Here is a 25,794-nt window from a genome sequence, read left to right on the forward strand (position 1 = left end):
ACCATTATCATACCCGACACAATTAAAAATCATTCTTTAATAATTCTAATACTTAGTATATATTCAATTCCTCCCCCCTCCCCATCTCAAAAAACTTTGGATTATTTAATCATGTCTAAACAAGGTCTGCTTACTGCATTCATTGATATATCTCTTAAACCTCTTGATACACAGTAGTCCCCCCTTATCCAAGGGGGGATACATTCCAAGACCCCCAGTGGATGCTTGAAATGTCAGATAGTACCAAACTATATATACCATGTTCTTTTTCTATACATACCTCAGATAAAGTTTAATTTATAAATTAGGCACAGTGAGAGATTAACAATAACAAAATAGAACAATTATACTTTAATAAGAGTTATGTGAATATGGGCCCTAAAAATATTCTGTTGTACAAATTTAATGCCTTTTCCATCTTAACTAAGTTCTCATCATGCACTGTGGTTATAACTTCTGCAGTTTGAGATTCAACAGGAAAACCAGCATGAATTTCTTTTTTCCTTCTTTAAAATTCCACAGAAGTTTCATTCTTAACATAGATCTTAGCAATTTCAGCATACGATTTTTTTCTTATTAAGTCAAGAACCTTCACCTTTTCAACTTAAAGAAATTTACGGCTTCTCTTTGGCATATCTGAATTGCCAGCATCACTACTCTTGCACTTTGGGGCCATTATTAATTAAAATAAGGGTTACTTAAACACAAGCACTGTGATACTGGGCTAGCCAATCTGATAACTAAGAGGGCTACTAAATGGGCAGGATACACTGGACAAAGAGATGATTAATTCCAGGCAGGACAGAGCAAGATTTCATCACGCTACTCAGAACAGCAAGCAATTTGAAATTTATGAATTATTTCTGGAATTTTCCATTTAATATTTTCAGACTGCAGTTGACCACAGGAAGCCAAATCCATGGATAACGGGGACTACTGTATTAACAATTCCCCTTCCCTTTTTGTTGTTGATGGTGATGATGATGCCATTTACTTATTGAAGCAACTGGATCATTTGACCGATAGAATTTTCCACAGTCTGGATTTGGTTGATTGTTTCTTCATGTGTCACTTAACAGGTTTCTCTGTCCTTGGTACATCCTTCAAACAGTTAAATCTAGAGCCAAGGAGGAGTTACAGTAAGACAAAATGTGTTTTAATCCATTAAACCCATTACCCTTTTTTAAAGCTCAAATTCTCTCATAAAACACTTTTGCTATGCTTTTTTTGACACAATTCCAGTAGCCTTCAGGGGCTTCCTTACATTCCATTTTGTACATTTCCTGCCCTAGACACAAAATCAGCCATTTATCCAAGGAATCCTAATTCACTTTTAGCAAGAAATAGTATCTGTATTTCTAATTTTTTTTTTAGGAGAACCCTGAAATTTGTCCTAATTGATGGGTAATTTTAAGAAGCTCTCATTCCCCACAGGAAGAAACCTGCCTTAAGTAATCTAATTCCCGAGGTCCCAAACCTTTTCCCCTCAAAGGTGGGAGGCGGGAATTTCTGCCAACATTTACCTAGGCTAGCTATCCCTTCATTCATTCATTCAGCCAATATCTGCTGAGTAGCCATTTGTGCCAGACACTGTTCTAAACCCTGGGAACACACTGGTTAACAAAACACAAAAATCCTTGTCCTCAAGGATTTATTTTGGTTATTGTCTGTCAATAAACAAGATAAATGAGTAAATATATAGCATGTCAGATGGAGGTAAGTATCAAGGAAGAAAATAAAGGGAGTATAATGAGTTGAATGGTGGCCTGGAAAAAGACATGTCAATGTATGAGTCCCAGGAACCTGTGAATGTCACCTTAATTGGAGAAAGGATCTTGCAAATGTAATTAAGGATCTTGATGAGATAATCCTGGATTATCTACGCAGGCCCTAAATCCAATGACAAGTGTCTTTATGAGAGACACAGAAGATACCTCACACCCATTAGGATGGCTACTATTAAAAAAAAAAAGAAAAACAGAAAATAGCGAGTGTTGATGAGGATGTGGAGAAACTGGAACTTTTGTGAACTGTTGTTGGAAATGTAAAATGGTGCAACTACTATGGAGAACTGTATTGAGTTTCCTCAGAAAATTAAACATAGAATTACCGTATGTCCCAGCAATCCCACTTCTGGGTAGATCTCTAAAAGAATTGAAAGCAGGATCATGAAAAGATATTTGCACATCCATATTCATAGCACTATTCACAATACCCAAGAGGTAGAAGCAACCCAATGTCCATCAATGGGTGAATAGATAAGGGATAAACAAAATGTGACACATATATACTCTGGAGTATTATTCAGGCTTAAAAAGGAAATTCTGCAATATGCTACAACATGGATGACCCTTGAGGGCATTATGCTTGGAGAAGTAAGTAGTCAAATTTAGAGAAACGGAAAGTACAATGGTGGTTACAAGGGGGCTGGGGGGAAGGGGGGAATGGGAAGTTGCCTAATGGGTACAGAGTTTCCGATTTGTAAGATGAAAAAGTTCTGGAGATCTGTTTCACAACACTGTAAATGTACTTAATGCCATTCTACTGTACAGTTAAAAAAGAGACACAGAGAAAAGGAGGTGGCCGTGTGATCACAGAGGCAGGCATTGGAGTGAGGCAGCCACAAACCAAGGAATGCCTGGAGCCACCAGAAACTGGAAGAGACAAGCAATGAAATCTCTCCTAGACCCTCTGGAGGGAGCACAGCCCAGCTGACAACTTGATTTTGGACTTCTGCACTCTCTAATTGTGATAGAATGAGTTTCTGTTGTTTCTAATCCAGTATGTTTGTGGTAATTTGTTATGGTAGCCACAGGAAACTAATATAGCGAGTGTCTGGTCAGATGTGGGATGGGATACAGAAGAGTGGCCAAGGAAGGTTCCCTGAGAAGATGCTGTGTGAGAGAGGCCCTTAAGGGGCAGGTTACATGGATACCTGAGGAAACAGTGAAAGCCCCAAGGCTGTTGTGTGTCTGGTGAATTGAGGAAAGTCAAGGAGGCCAGTGTGGCAGGAGGAGAGAGAGTGAGAACCTCTTAGGGGAGTTTTGAGTAAGGAATGACTTGATCTCAGATTTTTTAAAAAATAAATTTATTTATTTGTTTGTTTATTTTGGGCTGCGTTGTGTCTTCATTGCTGCGCACAGGCTTTCTTTAGTTGCGACGAGCGGGGGCTACTCTTTGTTGTGGTGCACAGGCTTCTCATTGCGGTAGCTTCTTGTTGTGGAGCACGGGCTCTAGGCACACGGGCTTCAGTAGTTGTGGCACATGGGCTTCAGTAGTTGTGGCACATGGGCTTCAGTAGTTGTGGCACATGGGCTTCAGTAGTTGTGGCTCGTGGGCTCTAGAGCACAGGCTCAGTAGTTGTGGCGCATGCGCTTAGCTGCTCCGCGGCATGTGGGATCTTCCTGGACTAGGGCTCAAACCCGTGTCCCCTGCATTGGCAGGCGGATTCTTAACCACTGCACCATCAGGGAAGTCCTTAGATTTTTAAATGATCCTGTTCAGGCACAAGATAATCATTGTAAAATGTAATCAATGAATACAAAATATTTTTGTAAGTTATGTTTAATTTCAATTAGGCCTTTGTCCATCTTACAGCTTACAGGAAATTCAGAAGTTAGAAGACACCATGAGGAAATAATAAGGTAAATCTAGAGTATGGAACAACTGACTCCAACCTTTCAAAAACTAAAGCCAAAAAAGGGGCAGGGGGAAGTGGGAGAAATGTAAATACTAATTTAAGAAACTAAAGATGGATAATACTAATTAAGACATGTGAACCTTGATTGGACCTTGGTGTGGTAGAATGTCTGCGAAGACCTTCTCCAACAATCCCTCCTATCCCCATGTCCACGTGCTGCTCTTCCCACTGAGGAGTGGAATCCATTTCCCCTCCACTGGAATCTGGTTTTGACCCTGTGACTTGCACTGACCAATTCAATGCAGTGGAAGGAAAGCTGTATGGCTCTGGTGCCTGGGCCTTAAGAGGCCTTGTGGCTTCCATTTTCACTCTCTTGGAACCCAGCTGATATGAGATCCAGCCTGAGCCACCAGTTAACAGAATGAAGCTCTTCTGGATCCTTCAGTCCCAGAGGAGCTGCCTCAGTCAATACCATATGGAACAAAGATGAGCTGTCGCCACCGAAACCACTCCATGCAATTACGCCACTGGAGAAAGTGAAGATACTCTTTATGAACTGATATATTTATAAACATTTCCAGGATATTTTGCTAAGTTAAAAAAGCAAGGTGCCGAAGAGAGGACATAGTATGCTATCTTTGGTGTTTGTATTTGCATGAAAAATGCTGGAAGAATATATAAGACGATAATATAAGTGGTTACTTATAGGTAACATGAATATTCAGCAAATATACACCAGTATGGCTGTGCTGTGTAAACTACAGAAATACTTCTGTCCTAGTTGGTAAATGGCCACTCTCCAAGCCCCTGAATTCCCTCCATCTCTGCTCTCATCCTGGGATACCTGATTGCGCCATGATCCAACAAATAGTTACCCCTGGCAGGGAAGGGGTCTGCCAGGCCAGCAGATAATGAGGTGGACGGTAACAGGGGTGGTGCAAGGGAGACTTTGCAAACTAGACCTTTTAATATCTTTTTGATTTCTGAACCAAGTGGATGTGTTACCTAGTTAATAAAATATATTTTAAAAACAAAAGCAGTGCTACCGCAATTCTCTATCACAGTACCTTGTTTTATGGATTTCAGATCATCAATTTCTGTCTTGTTGGTTTACCCTAAAAGGTCAGCACTATGACAATACAGATCCTGCCTGTCTGTTGTGTTCACTTCTGTATCCCCAGCACCTGGAACCAAACTGGTAGAAATATTTGTTGAATGAATGCAGAATGTATATTATGATGAAAAAGCATACTGAACAAAAGCCACAGGATGCAGTGAAGGCAATGCTCAGAGGAAAATTTATAGTTGTAAAAGCCTGCATTAAAAAAGAAGAAAGAAATCAATAACCTAACTTTACACTTTGATGAACTAAAAAAGAAAGAAAGAATAAAGAAAAAAAAAGAGAGCAAACTAAACCCAAAGCTAGCAGAAGGAAGGAAATAATAAAGATTAAAGTAGAGGTAAATAGGGAATTCCCTGGCAGTCCAGTGGTTAGGACTCTGCGCTTTCATTGCTGAGGGTGTGGGTTCAATCCCTGCTCAGGGATCCTGCAAGCTGCACAGCACTGCCAAAAAAAGAAAAAGGAAAGAAAAAAAGGAAAAAGAAAGAAAGAAAAAATGGCAAATGAGGCTATCTTAAAAATAATATTTTAAAAAGTAGAGGTAAATAAAACAGAATAGAAAAGCAATAGAGTCCATGGAAGGTATAAGTTGATTATTTGAAAAGATTAATAAAATTAACAAGGCTTTAGCTGGACTGACAAAAAAAAGAGGAAGAAGATATAAATCACTAAAAAATCAGAAATTAGAGGCATTACTACTGACCTAACAGAAATAAAAAGAATAAGAGAATACTATGAACAGCTGCACAACAACAAATAAAATAATTTAAATGAAATGGACAAATTCCTAGAAACACACAAATTACCTAAAGTGACACAATAAGGAAAAGTCCAAGAATGGACTCTCCTGGTGAATTCTACCAAATATTTAAGGAAGAATGAATAGCAATCCTACTCAAACTCTTCCAACAAATTGAAGACAACACTTCCTAACTCATTCTATGAGGCCAGCATTACACTGATACTAAAGCCAAAGATATCACAAGAAAAGAAAATTCAACCAAAATCCCTTATGAATATAGATGCAAAAATCCTCAACTAAATACTAGCAAACCAAATCCAACAGTATTTTTTTTTTTTTCTTTTTGCCGCGCTGGGCCTTCATTGCTGAGCGCAGGCTTTTCTCTAGTTGTGGCGAGCGGCAGGGCGGGGGCGGGGGGGAGCTACTCTTCGTTGAGGTGCACGGGCTTCTCACTGCAGTGGTTTCTCTTGTTGCGGAGCATGGGCTCTTGGCAAGGGGCTTCAGTAGTTGTGGCTCGCGGGCTCTAGAGCGCAGGCTCAGTAGTTGTGGCGCATGGGCTTAGTTGCTCTGCAGAATGTGGGATCTTCTCGGACCAGGGCTCGAACCCGTGTCCCCTGCATTGGCAGGCGGATTCTCAACCACTGCACCACCAGGGAGTTCCCCCAACAGTATGTTATGAGGATTATACATTATGACCAAATGGGATTTATCCCATGAATGCAGGGGTGAGTCAACATAAGAAAATCAATCACAGTGTGTGTGTGTGAAAAAAAAAAAAAGAAAATCAATCAATGTAATGTATCACATTAATAGAATAAAGGGGGGAAATAAACATGATTTTCTCAATTGATGCAGAAAAGGCACTTAAAATCCAACACTGTTTCATCACAAAAAACACTCAGAAAACTAGTTAAAGAAAGTAACTTCCTTCACATGATAAAGGACATCTGTGAAAATCCCACAGCAAACATCGTACTTAATGATGAAAGACTGAATGCTTTCCCCCTAAGATCAGGAATAAGACAAGGATGTCTATTTTCACCCTTGCAATTCAAGATTGTACTGGATGTTCAAGCCAGGTCCATTAGACAAGAAAAAGAAACAGAAGGCATCCAAACTGGAAAGGAAGAAACACTATCTCTATTTACAGATGACACAATCCTAGATATGGAAACAATCCTAAAGAATCCAAAAGAAAGCTACTAGAGCTAATAAATGAATTCAGTGAAGTTGTAAGACACAATATCAATACACAAAAATCAATACACCAGTAACGAACAATCAGAAAAAAGAAATGAAGAGAGCAATTCTACTTACAAATGCATCCCCCCAAAAATCTAAGAAAAATTTAACCAAGGTAAAAGATTTGTACACTGAAAACTAAAAACATTGCTGAAAGAAATTAAAGAAGACAAATAAATGGAAAGACATCCCATGTGCTTGGACGGGAAGACTTACTGTTGTTAAGATGTTGTTACTGAACCAAACCAGGTTTGTTTGCTGGACAAGCAGCAAGCCAAACTCAGAGACTCGGAGGTTTGCAGCAGAGAAAGTGTTTATTCACAGGGCAGCCAAGTGAGGAGATGGGAGAACAAATCTCAAGTCTACCGTTCCAAAGACATAGGGCTTGGGCTTCCCTGGTGGCGCAGTGGTTGAGAGTCTGCCTGCCAATGCAGGGGACACGGGTTCGAGCCCTGGTCTGGGAAGATCCCAAATGCCGCGGAGCAAATGGGCCCGTGAGCCACAATTACTGAGCCTGCGCGTCTGGAGCCTGTGCTCCGCAATGGGAGAGGCCGCGATGGTGAGAGGCCCGCGCACCATGATGAAGAGTGGCCCCCGCTTGCCGCGGCTGGAGAGAGCCCTCGCACAGAAACGAAGATCCAACACAGCCATAAATAAATAAATAAAGCACACCTAGTATAGTGTAATTTAAAAAAAAAAAAAAAGACATAGGGCTTGGGATATTTACGGTATAAAGCTGAAGCATGGGGAGTGTGGGGAAAGGTGATTGGAAATAAGAAGGTGAGATAATCATCATTCTGCACAGGTGCAACTAAGCTACAGGCTTCATCATGGGACACGTTCAGAAAAAGGCGGTGTTAGCATGTTCTGAGGGTGGAATTTTTGGCCCTCTGATGTCAAAAGGTCTTCAAGTGGACACTTGCTTGGTAGTCTTAACCAGTCTTAACGAGCTCAAACTGGACATAGCTGACTCCAAGTTCCTGAAAAACAACTTGGGCAAACATTTTATTGTTTAGGCTGCACGACACTTGGAGGACATTGATTGATTGATTTGATTTAGGCTGCACCGGGTCTTAGTTGTGGCAGGTGGGATCTTTAGTTGTGGCATGCATGCAGATCTAGTTCCCCGACTAGGGATCCAACCCAGGCCCCCTGCATTGGGAGCACAGAGTCTTACCCACTGGACCACCAAGGAATTCCCAGAATTTTTTTACAGGAACAATTAAAGCGAGCTTGATCAGTGAAGGCAGGTTACAAGTTTAATGGATCTAACTGATGATTACCCTTGGTTTCAATGTCAATACTACCCAAAGAGATCTACAGATTCAACACAATCCCTATCAAAATTCTAACAGTCTTTTTTGCAGCAGTGGAAAAGCCAATCCTCAAATTTATATGGACTTGTAAGGGGCTCCAAATAGCCAAAATTATCTTGAAAAAGAAAAACAAAGCTGGAGAAATCACATTTCTGGATTTCAAAACTTACTACAAAGTTACAGTAATCAAAACAGTGTGGTAATGGCATAAAGAGAGCATACAGACCAATGGAATAGAATTGAGGATACAGAAATAAACCCAACGTATATGGTCCATTGATTTTCAAAAGAGTGCCCAGTCCATTCCATGGGGCAAGAATCATCTCTTCAACAGATAGTATGGGGATCACTGGAGTTCCACATGGAAGAAGATGAAGCTGGACTCATACCACATATCATATACAAAAATTAACTCAAAATGGATAAACAACCTAAATATAAAATCTAAAACCATAAAACTCTTAGAAGAAACATAAGGGGAAATATTCATGATCTTGGATTTAGCAATGGATTCTTGGCTATGACACATAACACACTAAGCAACAACAACAACAAATATGGATAAAATGGACTTCAAAATTTAAAACTTTTATTCATTAAAGAACATTATAAAGGGGACTTCACTGGTGGTCCAACGGTTAAGACTCTGCGCTCCCAATGCAGGGGGCCCGGGTTTGATCCCTGGTCAGGGAACTAGATCCCACATGCCACAGCTAAAATATCCACATTCCGCAATGAACATCTCACGTGCTGCAACTAAGACCCGGCACAGACAAATAAATAAATAAATATATATATATATATTTTTTTTTTAATGAAGAACATTATAAAGAAAGTAAAAGACAACCTACAGAATGGGAGACAATATCTGCAACTCACATATCTGATAAGGGATTAATATATAAAGAACTCCTCCAACTCAACGAGACAAAAAACCCAATTCAAAAAAGGGCAGGGGACTTCCCTGGTGGCACAGTGGTTAAGAATCCATCTGCCAATGCAGGGGACATGGGTTTGATCCCTGGTCTGGGAAGATCCCACATGCCGTGGAGCAACTAAGCCCGTGAGCCACAACTACTGAGCCTGCTCTCTAGAGCCCGTGAGCCACAACTACTAAGCCTGCATGCCACAGCTACTGAAGCCCACGCTCCTAGAGCCCATGCTCCACAACAAGAGAAGCCACCACAATGAGAAGCCCACGCACCGCAACGAAGAGTAGCCGCCGCTCGTCACAACCAGAGAAAGCCCACGCACAGCAAGGAAGACCCAATGTAGCCAAAAAATAAATGAATGAATGAATAAAAAAAATTAAAAACAAAAAAGAGCAAATGACTCAAATAAATTTTTCTCCAAAGATATACAAATGGCAAATAAGCACATAAAAAAATGCTTGACATCATTAGTCATTAAGGAAATGCAAAACAAGACAACAATGAGATCGCCTCACACATACTAAGATGGCTATAATACAACTTTTAAAAGAAAATAAGAAGAGGATGTGGAGAAATTGGAAATGTCATGCATTGCTGGTGAGAATGTAAAATGGTGCAGCCACTATGGGAAACAGTTTAGCACTTCCTCAGAAAGCTAGACATAGAATTACCATATGACCAACCACTTACACGCCTAGGAAATACACAAAAGAATTGTAAACAAGTACTCGAAGGATACTTGTAAGCCAATGATCATTGCAGTGAAACCACGAAGGACCCTGCGGGACCTTCCCAGGGACAGACCCCAGTGTCCCCTGCCTCTTTTTTTTTTCATATTTAATTTTATTTATTTGGTTGCACCAGGTCTTAGTTGCAGCAGGCAGGCTCCTTTAGTTGCGGCACATGAGCTCCTTAGTTGTGGCATGCGAACTCTTAGTTGCAGCATGCATGTGGGATCTATTTCCCTGATCAGGGATAGAACCCAGGCCCCCTGCATTGGTAGTGTGGAGACTTAACCACTGTGCCACCAGAGAAGTCCCTCCCCTGCCTCTTGTTTGTAGAAAAGCTTTAGCCTCCTAGGCCTGCCCCATGTTCCAAAGAGCAAATTTAATCAGAGAAGTGAGAAAATGCAGAAACAAAGGAAAACAGTCAAACAAGACCAAATAATAATAGTTTAGGCATAAAACAAAGGCAAGAACCTTTAGTTCCTCCTCAAGGGCCACAGATAATACTCTGAACAATCTCCTTGTTTTGCAGATACGAAAACCCCCACTAGGTGGAAGAAGTTAACTGCATGCTGACCACAAGCACATAGACTTCAGACCAGTTGGAACCAGGTTGATGTTGCTGACTCCCGAAATACCACCTAGTTACTCCACCACCAACCAATCAGAAGAAGGTCCACGAGCTGACCAGGCACCCTGCAACCCTCTCCCCTACTGTTGCCTTTAAAAACCCTTTCCTGAAAGCCACTGAGTTCTGGTCTTTTGAGCATGAGCTGCCTTTTCTCCTTGCTTGCCTTTGCAATAAATACTGTATTTTCTTTCACAACCCAGTGTCAACCCAGTTTTGCTGCCAGTCAGGTGAGCGGACCCAAGTTTGGTTCAGTAACAGTAGCACTATTCACAAAAGCCAAAAGGGGGAAATGACCCACGCGTCCATCAACAGATGAATGGATAGGCAAGGTGCAGTATAGCGCTATAATGGAATATTATTCAGCCATGAAAAGGAAGGAAATTCTGACCCATGCTACAGCATAGATGAACCTTGAAAACATGCTAAGTGAAGTAAGCAAGATATAAAAGGACAGATAAGTACTGTATGATTTCACTTATATGAGGTAGGTGGAGTCATCAAATTTATAGAGACAGAAAGTATAATAGAGGTTACTAAGAAAGAAGAGGGGAGGGGAATGGGACGTTATCACTTAATGGTTACAGAGTTCTCATTGGAGTGGTAAAATAGATAGTGGTTATGGTTGCACAGCATTGTGAATGTGATTAATGCTGCTAAACTGTCCTTTAAAATGACAAAATTTTTTTCTTTTATATATTTTACCACAGTAAAAAGAGAAAGGAAGATAAAATACTGAAGTTTGTTCCTTGGTTCCTTCACTTTCTGTCTCCAGATCCTTATCCCACATATCAGACCAATTTTGTTCGTACAAGCACTTATACTTCCTACATAAAAAACAAAAAAGAAAAAAACACCTCCTACTTTGCCTTTCCCTTTTAGAAATTTAGAAATCGCTCTAAGTCTATCACACCTGTGAGCAGGTGGCAAAGTCCTCAGTTTGAATTTCAGCCCAGATTCAGACACTTGTGTCCTCTATGGAGCTTTCATGGTCAGATCCCTATGGTCAGATTGCTGGCCTTTGTCACCCCAGTATTCCTGGCTATGCCACATGACACAGCCCTTGTCTTCAAGTTTTGGGGAATAAACACCGAAGAACAATTCAAGACAGTGTGGAACAGTGTTTCCCTAATGTCAGTCATTTGGATGCCACCTTCCCATACTACTATCTAGTTAATATAGCCTTAAAATGGAATATTTTATTACAAAAGAAAACTTTTTTAATTATATTCTTTTTTTTTAAAGATTTTTTTGATGTGGGCCATTTTTACAGTCTTTATTGAATTTGTTACAATACTGCTTCTGTTTTATGTTTTGCTTTTTTTTTTTTTTTGCCTGAGGCATGTGGGAATCTTAGCTCCCTGACCAGGGATCGAACCGGCACCTACTGCACTGCAAGGCTAAGTCTTAACCACTGGACCACCAGGTAAGTCCCCCCAAGGAAAACTTTTTATTACTGTAAATCAGAAAACCAGTATCACTTGCCATAAATATCAAAGATAAACTGTCACAAATCAGGAAGACAAAGTAATTTAAGTTCTACCTATATTATTATCCACCCAAAATTTTCAGCCTAATTTCTTATCTCTCTTTGTCAAAAAAGGGAAAGAAGAAAAAGTGGAGCTAAAGATACACTAGCACAAAATGAGGCTTTCTCCTTGCTGTAATGAAGACAGAAGAACTGTAAGGGCTTTCTCAGTATGTGATTGACTACAATTTACCATATTTCATCAAATCTGACCGTTTTCCCCCCACATTTTGAAATACAGCAGCATCTTACGATCAAGGTGTCATAGTAACACTGTTTTTTCTTTTTCAGCAGTAAGTAAAATAACCTCTGAAAGCAGATGACCATTTGTATTCGATGAAATGGCATGATACACCGTCCATGCACACCACGTGAATGCCCCCGCGATCCCGTTGCCCACTTTGGGAAACCGTTGTGTCGGCGCTGGGGCCTCCTGGTTCTCATTCCCCCGGGCCACTACCTGCTGCGCCTCAAGCGCGCATTGCTGATCAAGGTTCCTTTCGGTCTGGCAGCACAGACTAGGTCAGCTCTCCATCAGAGGACTCCTGAGAGCCCACTGCAAGAAACACTACTTAGCAACGTGCAGACCCCCTTTTCAGACCCGTCACGCAACCCGGTAGGGACCGGCCGGAGGACTCCCAGCCGCAGCCTCGGCGCCTGCACCGCTCCCCCAAGAACGCGCCAGGAGCAACGCGGCCGCAACTCTGTGACGTCAAGACCCCGCTCACGAGTTAGGGGCGGCCCCTCTCCTCCCAGGGCGGGGCGGCGTGATGACGCCACACGCTGGGGCGGGGCCGAGAGTTTGGTGCCCCGGAGTGGGGTGTCGGCGCCTCATTCGGGTGGAGCTGAGCTGGAGACAGGTAGGCTCGGGCTGCAGCCGGGATCGGCCGGATTTGGGAGGCTCCGCGCCGGTCGGGCAGGAGGCGGGGGTCGCGGCAGGGGGCAAGGCCGCCGCGCCCTCGTTGTGGCCGGCGCCCCGGTGACAGGGAGTGAAGCTGGCTGGAGCGGGGCTGACGGGGATAGGTGGGTGGGACGGGGCCTGACAGACGGGCGTGGCAGCCAATGGCGCGGCGGGCGCCTCCTGGCGGGCGGAGATTGGCGGGTGCGGGCGTGCGCAGAGGTCGCGCGGGGCGCGGAGCGGCGCTCCATTGGCTGGAACGGGCAGGGGGTGGGCCGCGCGGCGGATGTGAGGGAATGGGCGCCGCGGCGCGGGTGACCCCCAAGGTCGAGGAGGCGTCACGTGGGAGTCGCCCGGCAGTGTCCTCTCCCCACCCGGACGGATGGAAGGGTGGCACGCCCTTGAAGAAGCGGCTGCAAATTGTGGGCAGTCCTCCCTTTCCAGAGCGCGGAGACGCTGGTCGGCTTCTGTCCGGGCTGATCCTTCGTTCCTGGGGTGAACCGTTGAGGAACGGATTACCCCGCAGTACCCCCACTTTTTCAGTACCCCACCGTACTAATCCTCCCTGTGTTCCTTGGGGTGACTCCCTTGAGGAGCGGATTACCCCTCAGTATTCTCTGTGTTCAGTACCCCCTGTATCCATCCTCCCTGCCGTCTCCTGGGGTGAACCCTTGAGTGGATTACCCTGCAGCATTTACCTTACTCAGTATCTCTGCTGTGCTTAGCACGCACCGTACCCATTCTCTCCGTGCTCCTCAGCGTGACGCCCTTGATGAGTGGATTACTTTGCCGCACCCTACCGTACTCTGTACCCATATACTCAGGATCTCTCCATACTCAGCACCCTCGGTATCTATCCTCTATGTGAGCTCTTTGGGGTGACACCCTTGATGAGTTGAATACCCTGCAGTACCCTACCGTACTCAGTACACCACCATACTCTTCTTTCTTCCAGGGGTTTGATAGCTCATGCTGAGATGAAGTGCATTTCCTCGAGGAACACACTTGTGTACCTTTTCCCTTTTACCTGATGTCAGTGTAAGTTGGGTACGGAGACTTAGTAGAAAACCGGTAGCGAGACACTGAGTAGATAAGAAACTGCTATCTCTGCTTTTCGCCCAGAACAGATGACTCAGGCCTGAGGTGTGAACTCTGTCTTGGGGTTTCTCTGTGCCTTGTTCTGCAGGCCTGCGCTTTGAAGCAGGGACTAGAGGCCCACTTCCAGGTACACTGCTCTGAGCAGCTTTAGGATGAATCGCCTGAGATGAAGCCTTGTTTGCACTGTGTCAGGACGTGCAGCAGTCCAACCGCACAGATTTTTGTGCAAGACCTGCGCGGTATGAAAATATATAATACTATTCTAGCTTTGCATATTAGCTGAGGACTAGCTCTTGAAAGTTGGAGAAATATCAGAGTATCCTGATTATATTTTTGAGAGCACTTTCCACGTTTCGAGTACTTTTTTTTTCCTTAACAGCTTTATTGAGATACAATTCATGTATCATACAATTCACTCTTTCAAGTATGCAGTTCAGTGGTTTGTAGTGTGTTTACAGTATGCAGCCATCACCAGATTTCAGCATGCGGGATCCGGGATCCAACCCCGCACCCCCTGCAGTGGAAGCACAGAGTTAACCCCTGGACTGCTGGGGAAGTCCCAAAATTCAGTTACTTTTAAAGACTAACTTTAATTTCAGAAATATGAATTTCTGTTGATTTCATTTAAATTTGAATGCACAGTTTATTAAATGTGAAATGTTTACCGTGTTTATTACATGTATATCTTGCATATACATCTATGTGTATCACATCTGCTTTTTTTTTTTTTTTAAACATCTTTATTGGAGTATAATTGCTTTACAATGGTGTGTTAGTTTCTGCTTTATAACAAAGTGAATCAGTTATACATATACATATGTTCCCATCACATCTGCTTTTAATCAGTCTTACTCCTCACTGCCCCATTTGACGAAAGTACTGTATCATCTCCATTAAAATTTTTAGGTAGTTTTATTTTGGGATAATTGTACAATTATTGAGAAATTTATTTTAGAATGGTATAATTTTGAGAAATTGTACATGCAAATCTATTATATGCAGTTATAACAAATGGTACAGAGAGGCCTCAGTGTCCCTTTACCCACTTTTCTCAAATGATAACATTTTACAAAAACTACAGTATTATATCACAACCAGGTATTGACATTGATAACAGTCAAAATGGAGAACATTTCTATCACCACAAGCATCCCTCCTGTTACCTTTTTATGGCCATACGCACTTCCATCCTGCTTCCAATTCCTTAGCTTCTGGCAGCCACTAATCTGTTTTCCATTTCCGTAATTTTGACGTGTCAGGAATGTTGCATAAGGAGACTCATACAGTAAGTAACCTTTTGGGGTTGGCTTTTTTCACTAAGCGTAATTCTCTGTAAATGCATGCAGGGTGTTGTCTGTGTCAGCAGTTTGTTCCTTTTTATGCGTCCAGGCTATTGACGTACCACAGTTGATTTAACTCTCCAACCATTGAAGGACGTCTGGATTGTTTCCATTCTTTGGCTATTAAGCTGTTATAAACATTTATATAGAGGTTTTTATGTAAACATAAGTTTTCATTTCTCTGAGGTAAGTGTCCAGGAGTGTAATCACTAGGTCATATGGTAGTTGCATGTTTAGTTTTTTTTTTTAGAAATAGACAAACAGTTTTCCAGAGTGACTGTACCATTTTACATTCCCACCAGTAATGTATTTGTGACCCAGTTTCTCCATATTCTTGCCAGAGTTTGGTGATGTTACCATTTTCTAAAATTTTAGCCATTCTAATAGATGTGTAGTGATTGTGGTTTTAATTTGCATTTCCCTGATGTCTAGTGATATTGAATGTCTTTTCATGTGTTTATTTGCCATGGGTATATCCTCTTCAGTGAAATACCTCTTCATATCTTTTGCCCATTTTGTAATTGGATCATTTGTCTTTTTTAATGTTTCATTTTGAGAATTTCTTATACATTCTAGTCCTTTCCTGGATATGTGGTTTGCAGATATTTTCTCTAGTCTGTAGCTTGTCTTTTCATCTTCTTAACAGTATCTTTTGCAGAGCAAAAGCTTTTAATTTTGATCAAGTCCTGTTTATGAATTTTGTCTTTTATGTGTTGTGCTTTTAGTGTCAAGTTAAGAACTCTTTGCCTGGCTTTAGTTTCTCTTACATACTTTTTTTTTTTTTTAATTTTTTTAATTATTATTATTTATTTATTTATTTATGGCTGTGTTGGGTCTTCGTTTCTGTGCGAGGGCCTTCTCCAGTTGCGGCAAGTGGGGGCCACTCTTCATCGCGGTGCGCAGGCCTCTTCACTATCGCGGCCTCTCTTGTTGCGGAGCACAGGCTCCAGACGCGCAGACTCAGTAATTGTGGCTCACGGGCCCAGTTGCTCCGCGGCATGTGGGATCTTCCCAGACCAGGGCTCGAACCCGTGTCCCCTGCATCGGCAGGCAGATTCTCAACCACTGCGCCACCAGGGAAGCCCATCTCTTACATACTTTTCTAAAAGTTTTATAGTTTTGTGTTGTACATTTAAATCTATAATCCATTTTGAGTTGATTTCTGTATAAGGTGTGAAGTCTAGTTTGAGTGGTTTCTTTCTTTTCTTTTCCTTTCATTCTTTCTTTTTTTTTTTCCCTCCCCATAGGTATCCAACCAGCAGCATTTGTTGAAAAGACTGTTCTTTTTCCATTGAATTGCTTTTGCTCTTTTGTCAAAAATCAGTTGGTTGTGCTTGTGTGGGTCTGTTCTAGAGTTCTCTATTCTGTTCCCTTGGTCTTTTTGTCTTATTTCACCATCAGTACCACAAGTCTTGATTATTGCAGCTACATAATAAATCTTGAAATTAAGTAGATTGGTTCTTCCCACTTCATTATTCTTTTTCAAAATTGTTTCAGCTGATCTAATTCCTTCGCCTTCCTATATAAATTTTAGCATAATCTTGCCTATATCTATAAAAATTCTTGCTGGGATTTTGATAGGAATTGTGTTAAAGTTGTTTATCAATTTGGAGATAACTTCTTTACTATGTTCAATCTTCTAATCCTTAAACAAGGTATGTCTATTTAGGTTTTTTCCTTTCTCCATCAGTGTTTTCTAGTTTTTGGCATACAAGTCCTGCACATGTTTTGTTAGACTTATACTATTTCCTTTAAAAAAATTTTTGTTTTCATGTGTCTGTTGATAGTTTGTAGAAATACAGTTTTTTTTTGTATATTTATCTTGTATCCTGTGACCCTGCTGAATTCACTTATTAGTTCTATGAGTGTTTTTGCAGATTCCTTGAGATTTTGTCATAGATAGTCATGTTATCTGCAGATAGTAGTAGTTTTATTTTTTACTCTCTGTTACATATGCTTTTTAGTTCCTTTTCTTGCCTTATTGCACTGGCTGCAACTCTCAGTACTACGCTGAGTAGTAGGGATGAGAGTGGACATCCTTACGTTGCTCCCAGTTTTAAAAAGATGCATTCAGTCTTTCACCATTAAGTATGTGTTTGCTGTAGGCTTTTGTGGATGCTTTATATTAAGTTAAAGTTCCCCTTTATTCCTACTTTTCTGAGAGTTTTTATCATGGTTGTTGAATTTTATCAAGTGCTTATCTGCATCTATTGATACGAGCGTGTGATTTTTCTTCTCTAGCCTGTCAGTATGGTAGATTACATTGTTTTTTGAATATTGAACTAGCCTTGCATCCCTGGAATAAACCCCGTTAGGTCATGGTGTATAATTGTATTTGTATATTGCTTAATTCTATTCGCTATATTTTGTCAAGGTTATTTATTTATTTATTTGCATCTGTATTCATGAGGAATATGAGTTTAAAGCTTTTTTTTCCTTTTTCTTTTTTCTATCTTTGTCTGGATTTCATTTCAGGGACATACTAGCTTCATGAAATGAATTGGTAAGTTCTCCTCCTTGTATTTTCTGGAAGAGATTTTGTAGAATTGGAGTTAATTAATCTTTAAACATTTGATAGGATTCTGTAGTGAAACCATCAGGGCCTGGAAATAATGTTTTCTTTTTTTTTTTTTTTCCTGCACTGCATGGCTTACGGGATCTTAGTTTCCCAACCAGGTATCGAACCCGTGACCCCTGCAGTGGAAGTGCAGAGTCCTAACCACTGGACCACCAGGGAATTCCCTGGAAATTACTTTATCAGGAGCTTTTAAATTACATATGAAATTTCTTTAATAGTTATTTCAAATTGGGTGAGTTGTGGTAATTTGTACTTTCGTTGAGTTTCTCTGTATCCTTGCTGACCTCGTGTCTAGCTTTTCCATCTCTTGTTGAAAGGGGTGTTGAAGTTTCCAACTATAATTGTAGGTTTGTCTTTTTCTCCTTTCTCTTTTATTGGTTTGATTCACATATTTTGCAATTATGTTGTTTGGTGCATACACATTTAAAATAGCTATATCCTCCTAGTGGATTAACCGTTTGTCATTAATATCTCTGTGTCTGGTAATTTTCTTTGCTCTGATGTCTACTTTATCTGATAATAATATAGTCCTCCTGCTTTCCTTTGATTAATGTTTTCATGGTATATAATTTTTCATCCTTTCACTTCCAACCTTCCTGTATTGTTACATTTGAAGTTTCTTATATTATTGGATCCTGTTGTTTTATCCATTCTGCCAATCTCTGTTTTCTAATTGGTGTATTTAGGTCATTTACATAACATATCAAGTAATTATTGATGTGTTAGGATTTAAGTCTGCCATTTTATCCTTTATTTCCTTTTTTGTTTTTTGTTCCTCTGCTTTCTTTATCTTGACTTCTTGTGGGTTACTTGAACACATTTTTAAATTCTGCTTTTATTTATATGTAGTGTTTTTGAGTATATCTGTTTGTGTAGCTTTTTTAGTGGTTGTCTAGGTATTATATATACATAGTTTATCACAGTATACTGGTGTCATCATTTTATCAGTTTGAATGAAGTATAGAAACCATATCTCTGTTTACATCACTTTACCCTGCTCCACTTAAAATTGTCTTTTAACACATTTTTGACTGGAGACATATTACGGCCACAGACGTTAGTTTCTGCAAAAATCCCCCAGTCAGTAATGTGTTAAATATTTCCTTTACGGACATATCATTAGAACCACATCAGATGTGTTGAAATTTTTGCTTCATCAATCACACATCATTTAGAAGATTTCTAGAGGAAAAGGAAATTATATTTACCCATATATTGTCTTTCTGTTGTTCTTTCTTTCTTCATGATGTTGCAGGATTCCTTTTATCATTTACTTTCTGTTTACAGGATTTCCTTTAGCCATTCATTTTGGGTAGGTCTTCTGGCAGCAGATTTTTTTAGTTTTTCTTCATCTAAGAAGATCTTTATTCCCCTTTTGTTCCTGAAGGATATTTTTGCTGGATATAGGATTCTGGATTAACAGTTGTTTTCCTTCAACACTTGAAAAGTGTTATGCCACTTTCTCCTGGCCTCCATAGTTTCTGGTGAGAAATATGCTATTCAAGTTGTTTGTAGTTTTCAAAAGCTTGTGATGGGTCTTGGAGTGGATTTCTTTGGGTTTATTTTGTTTAGGGTTCTCTCAGCTTCTTGAATCTATAGGTTTATGTCTTTTTGCCAAATTTGGGGAGTTTTCAGCCATTATTTGTTTGAATATGTTTTCAGCCCCTTCCTCTTTCTGCTCCTCCTGAGATTCTGATGACATTTATATTCAGCATTAGGTCTTTTGTTATAGTCCCACATGTTCCTGAGGTCCTGTTCTTTTTTTTTTTTCCCCAGTCTGTTTTCTCTGTTCAGATTGCGAAATTCCTTTTGTTCATGTTTGTTCATGTTCATGTTCACTGTTTCTTCTTTCTTCAGTTTAACCTATCCATCAAGTTTTTTATTCTGGTTATTGTAATTTTCAGTTCTGAAATTTCCATTTGGTTCTTCTTTATATCTTCTTTTTCTTTACTGAGGCTTTCTACTTTCATTTGTTTCAAGCATGTTCCTAGTTGCTTGTGGAAGCATTTTGATGCTGGCTCTTTGAAAATCTTTGCCAGATAATTCTAACATCTGTGTCATCTTGGTGTTGGTGAGCTTCCTCTGACACTGCTAGGGGGGTAGGAGGTGCTGCCTGGTTATGGAGGTGGAGGCTCCTCACCTGGCCTCCTTGGTATCTGTGGGCAGGGACTCCTTGTTACTGTTGTGTGGGTGTAATTTCCCAATTACACCTTTGTGATTCCACCCTGCCTGGGAAGGCAGAGGTGCTGATCTGTTACTGCTGGGCGAGTGTAGAATCCAGGCTCCCTCCTAGATAGTTGGGGTGGGGATGGAAGTCCCTGATCTCCTCTGACACTACCAGGCGGAGTGGGAGTGGGCCACAGTGTTTCTGTGGGGTTGGTTGCAGTAGAGCGGTTATTGTCTAAAAATATTCTGTCCTGCTAGGCTGCCCCATTCCTGGTCCTTTGGCCAGAGAGGGCAGACTTTTACTGCAGCTTTTTTTTGGGTCTACATTAGTTGGTATTTCTGGGTTACCAGCTTCTTCAGAACCTAGCCTGGAATATATGAGGCAAAAGGAAAACCGAGAACTCAATGCTCAGTCTTTTTGGGCCCTGAAGTCCCTTCCCAGTCTGTCTCCTCTCCACCTTTCAGAGTCTTTTGTTTTGTTTTGTGTTAAATGAAGCATCTCATGTTTTTAGCTGCATTTAGTGGGAAACAGAAGTCCTGTATGTGCTTTTTAAATTTTTAATAAATATTGACAAGTGTCCTTGCTTTCCATAAAAATTTAATAATTTCTACTTTAACCAACACCTTTAAAAAGTGCCTGTTTACTTATACCATACACCACTGCAGTCAGGGCACCTTTGGTAACACAGTGCTGGTCTGGGAAGGATGGATCAGTCTTCAGACCCATGCACTGAAGCTTGTTTGGGGTTCCCACTTCAGAGGTGGAAGTGCCCCCCCAGCAATCTGGTCAGCTACCCACTCCAAATTTACTTCTGTTTAGTTTTACCTTGGGAACTTCAGCTTTTTAAGACATATCATTAGTTGTGGAGTGGGTTTTTTGTTTTTTTTTTCTGGTAGGTTGTAGTCCTTTAGTCATAAAAATACTTTTTTAAAAAAAATAAATTTATTTATTTTTGGCTGTGTTGGGTCTTCGTTACTGCTCGTGGGCTTTCTCTAGTTGCAGTGAGTGGGGGCTACTCTTCGTTGCGATGCGCAGGCTTCGCATTGCGGTGGCTTCTCTTGTTGTGGAGCACGGGCTCTAGGCACGCGGGCTTCAGGAGTTGTGGCACATGGTCTCGGTAGTTGTGGCTCGCAGGCTCTAGAGTGCAGTCTCAGTAGTTGTGGCGCACAGGCTTAGTTGCTCCGCGGCATGTGGGATCTTCCCGGACCAGGGTTGGAACCCGTGTCCCCTGCATTGGCAGGCGGATTCTTAACCACTGTGCCACCAGGGAAGTCCCATAAAAGTACTTTTAAAGTGTGCAAAGTTCTTTCATGTTTGTATCATAGTTACAAAAAACATTGAGGGAGCAGAAGTGATTGCTTCCTTCACTTTATGGCAAAGGAAACTGAACACAGATCAAGTGACACATTTAAGGCTCACACAGCAAGGAAGAGTCACTCTGCCTGTTTGCCCTGCAGGCTCAACTGCCGTTTCTGTCTAATAATGGCAAAATACCTTTGTAGTTTAAGCGTACTCTGCACTACCTCTCAACCCCTCAGTTTATGTTTGATGCAGCATCACAAGTGAAAGACGTTGCATCCTCTTGAGATTCTCATCCAGTAAGAGAAAATTGGTACTTGTGCTCTCTCTGTACATAATGTCTTTGTATCACTGCTAAAACTAGAATAATGGATTAACAGCCATAGGTATGTAGTAAGCATTGTTTTCTTGGTTCATCATGAAAATCTTAATGCGTCCAAAACAAAACCAAAAACAAAAAACAAAAAACCTCTCAAGGTAAGTTTTTTTAAAATGGTTCTTAGGCGACACACAATGGTAACAATCATTTAATGATGCATGTGTTTTTCCCAAAAAGACTCATGTCCTGAGAAGTTGCCCAGGCTGTTTTTGCCTCTTTAATTACTCCTCTGCCTAGCCAGCATGAGGGTGGTAGACTTCGAGAGTCAGTTTATCTCCTCATCCTGTGAATGGGGAGGTGGCCTTGGGTAAGGTGTGTGCTGCCTGACTGGGGAATGTCCAGGCACAGATAAAGTTCTGTTTTATTTTCCTAAGGACAGAGCACTGAACCCTTAAAAACAAATTTTGCTTTGGTTTTGGGGGGTTTTTTAATGTTATTTTTCTCAAATGTATAGATTTATACTTGCATCTTGAAATTAATGGGTTACAGATAGTGTCACTTTGTGTACTTTATTGACAGGGATAGGCTCGTTTATGTTTCTTCTTAGACTTTTTTAAAAACAACTTTATTGAGGGGCTTCCCTGGTGGTCCAGTGGTTGGGACGCCATGCTTCCACTGCAAGGGGGCGTGGGTTCGATCCCTGGTTGGGGAACTAGGATCCCACATGCCGCGCGGTGTGGCAAAAAAATAAAAAATAAAGTTTAGGTTTGGGCAAATCTGTTCACAAACATTTAAAAGCAAAAAACTTTATTGAGGTATAATTCATATACCATACAATTCACCCATTTAAATTGTACAATTTAACATTTTACAGTATGTCAGAAGGTTGTGAAACCATCAGCATTATCTATCAATAGTTTTAGAACATTTTCATTCCCCGCCCCCGCCCAAAAAAAAAAAACAAAACCATACCCATTAGTTGTCATGTCTTATCCTTGCTATCCCCAGTCCTGGGCTTTCTGTCTGTATCAATTTGCCTCTTTTGAACATCTTCATATAAATGAAGTCATACAACATTTTGTGTTTTTTGTGTGTGAATGACTGTTTTCACTTAAAAGTTTCAAAGTTCATCTATGTTGCAAGAGATGTCAGTATTTCATTCCTTTACATTGCCTAATACTATTACATGGTATGGCTATACCACATTCTGAATACCCATTGATCAGTTGATGGACATTTGAGTTGTTTCCACTTTTTGGCTTGTATAATGCTACAGTGAACATCCGTGTACAAGGTCTTGTGTGGACGTATGTTTTTGTTTTTCTTGGTTGTATACCTAGGAGTGGAGTTGCTGAGTCATATGGTAATTCTATGTTTAACTTTTTGAGGAACTGCCAAACTGTTTTCCAAAGTGACTGCACCAGCTTACATTCCCACCAGAATTGTATGAGGGTTCTAAATTCTTCATGTTCTCTCCAACACTTGCTTGTATTGATTGTATCTAATCTAGTGGGCATGAAGTGGTATCTTGTTGTGGTTTTGATTTGCATTTTTTTCCCTAATGACTAATGATGTTGAGTATCTTTTAATGTGCTTATTGGTCATTTGTGTGTCTTCTTTGGGAAAATGTCTGTTTGTATCCTTTGACAATTTTTTAAAAATTAATCAATTTATTTATTTGGCTGCGTCGTGTCCTAGTTGTGGCACGAGGGCTCCTAGTTGTGCTGCATGCGGCACGCAAACTCTTAGTTGCGTCATGTGGGGTCCAGTTCCCTGACCAGGGATCGAACCCGGGCCCCCCTGCGTTGGGAGCGTGGAGTCTTAACCACTGCGTCACCAGGGAAGTCACTTTTGGCAATTTTTTGATTGGGTTATTTTTATTTTCATTATTGAATTATAAGAGTTCTTATCGGGCTTCCCTGGTGGCGCAGTGGTTGAGAATCTGCCTGCCAATGCAGGGGACAGGGGTTCAAGCCCTGGTCTGGGAAGATCCCACATGCCGCGGAGCAACTGGGCCCGTGAGCCACAACTACTGAGCCTGCGCGTCTGGAGTCTGTGCTCCACAACAAGAGAGGCCGCGATAGTGAGAGGCCCGCGCACCGCGATGAAGAGTGGCCCCCGCTTGGCGCAACTAGAGAAAGCCCTCGCACAGAAACGAAGATCCAACACAGCCAAAATAAATAAATAAATAAATAATAATTAAAGGTGCTAATAATTAAAAAAAAAAAAAGAGTTCTTATCAGCTGTATGATTTGCAAATATTCCTTTTACTCTTAGACTGTCTTCTCTTTTTTTTTTTTAATTTTTTTTTAAAATTTATTATTTATTTATTATTTTTATTTTTGGCTGTGTTGGGTCTTCGTTTCTGTGCGAGGGCTTTCTCCAGTTGCGGCGAGTGGGGGCCACTCTTCATCGCGGTGCGCGGGCCTCTCACTATCGCGGCCTCTCTTGTTGCGGAGCAGAGGCTCCAGACACTCAGGCTCAGTAGTTGTGGCTCACGGGCCCAGTTGCTCCGCGGCATGTGGGATCTTCCCAGACCAGGGCTCGAACCCGTGTCCCCTGCATTGGCAGGCAGATTCTCAACCACTGCGCCACCAGGGAAGCCCATGTCTTCTCTTTTTTGATGGTGTCCTTTGAAGCACGAAAGTTTTTATTTGGATGAAGTCCAGTTTGTCTATTTTTTTTGTTGTTTGTCCTTCTGGTGTCCTAACTAAGACACGTTGTTTGTCTCAAGGCTATGAAGATTTACTCCATTTTAACTTGGAAGTTATAAAACTTCGAAGAGTTTTACAGTTTTAGCTCTTACATTTAGGTCTTCGGTCCATTTTGAGTTAATTTTGTATATGGTGTGAGACAGGGGTCCAAACTTCATTTTTTCACATGTGGATCTCCAGTTGCCCCAGCACCATCTGTTGAAAAGACTGTTCTTTCCCCATTGAGAATTTTTGGCCCCCTTGTCAAGTAGAAATATTGTTCTAAACCACAAGTCAGAACACTTGGACTTTTTGGACAACCCGAAGCTTTCATGAAAGTGAACAATTCAATGTTTCTACCAAAAATGGTGCACTATTCATAATGTTGACTCTGGAATTGGAAGCATGGAATCTGAACCTACCAAAATCTGAAATGTATATACCTGCTGTCTGCTCTGTGGGTCCATCAGATCGTGGATAGAGAACAGCTGTTCCTGGTCTTCCCGGGGTGGAGGCTGGGGATGTTGAGCCATCTGCTGAAGGGCAGGTTTTCCGATGAGTCATCTTAAGGGAAGTTTGAAAATTGCTAGTAACAGTGCTCGGCAACACTGAGCTATTTGTCAGATTCGGTGACTGTAGATAGCTAGGTAACGTGGTTTGTTCATAGTATCATATTGGAAGGACTGCATTGGGAAGAACACATGAAACGAGCAGTTTTGTGCTTGTCATTGTGGTGCCTGTTAATTGGGTATCGCAGCAACTGAGTAATGACAGTTACTGGAGGTGATGATACTGCTGTGTTCTAGGAGAAAACCCCAACTCAGAGGCCATCGAGTGTTTCAAGCTGCCTAGATAATAATGACATTGGAGGAAAAAAATGAGTGTTTTCCTTTGGACCTGAATTTTTAAAAAATTAACGTGGAAAGCAGCAGTAGTAGTATTTTTGCCATCAGTGTCTTTCTTTGTCTGCCTATTAGAGAGAATGGGAGTATAGCTGGAGGTAGGAAGAACTACTGAAGTTACTTAAGGTTAAAAAGAAAAGGAGTTAAGATGGCATTCTATAGCAAAATATAGGCTTGTTCATCTCTAATTTTTTTTTTTTTTTTTTTTAAACAACATGGATGGATCTGCTACTAATGTACTAGGCTAAGTGAAAGAAGCTTGGAGGGTGGTGTGAAGGGAAACTTTGGGATGATGGGATTGTCCTGTATCTTTTTTTTTTTAATTTATTTATTTATTTATTTATTTTTGGCTGTGTTGGGTCTTCGTTTCTGTGCGAGGGCTTTCTCCAGTTGCGGCAAGCGGGGGCCACTCTTCATCGCGGTGCGCGGGCCTCTCACTATCGCGGCCTCTCTTGTTGCGGAGCACAGGCTCCAGACGCGCAGGCTCAGTCGTTGTGGCTCACGGGCCTAGTTGCTCCGCGGCATGTGGGATCTTCCCAGACCAGGGCTCGAACCCGCATCCCCTGCATCGGCAGGCAGACTCTCAACCACTGCGCCACCAAGGAAGCCCTCTAATTTTTAAGGAGC

General features: G+C 41.3%; 1 protein-coding gene and 1 long non-coding RNA gene across 7 annotated transcripts in view; one reads left to right on the forward strand and one right to left on the reverse strand.

Moving 5' to 3' along the window:
- Positions 1-3,100: 3,100 nt before the first annotated feature.
- Positions 3,101-12,582, reverse strand: LOC114238562 (uncharacterized). 2 transcript variants are annotated; one of them, XR_003623885.2, is made up of 3 exons: positions 12,334-12,582; positions 4,708-4,835; positions 3,101-3,496 (listed from the first exon to the last, which is right to left on the reverse strand). It is a non-coding gene; the product is annotated as an uncharacterized LOC114238562 (long non-coding RNA). The 2 variants fall into 2 exon arrangements; XR_003623884.2 differs by having other exon boundaries at positions 12,181-12,582.
- Positions 12,583-12,633: 51 nt separating this feature from the next.
- OGDH (oxoglutarate dehydrogenase) overlaps positions 12,634-25,794 on the forward strand; it is a 79,413-nt gene continuing 66,252 nt past the window's right edge. For 4 of the 5 annotated variants that reach the window (XM_028167853.2, XM_057549702.1, XM_028167852.2 and 1 more), the window contains exon 1: positions 12,634-12,733. In XM_028167853.2, coding sequence (XP_028023654.2) covers positions 12,644-12,733 — 90 coding nt within the window. In that variant the 5' untranslated portion in view covers positions 12,634-12,643. Of the gene's footprint in view, positions 12,734-13,961; positions 14,109-25,794 lie in introns of those variants that run through there. The other variant, XM_028167855.2, reaches the window with a different exon arrangement.

Source organism: Balaenoptera acutorostrata, chromosome 7 (assembly GCF_949987535.1).
Source record: "Balaenoptera acutorostrata chromosome 7, mBalAcu1.1, whole genome shotgun sequence".
Classification (NCBI taxonomy): Eukaryota; Metazoa; Chordata; class Mammalia; order Artiodactyla; family Balaenopteridae; genus Balaenoptera; species Balaenoptera acutorostrata.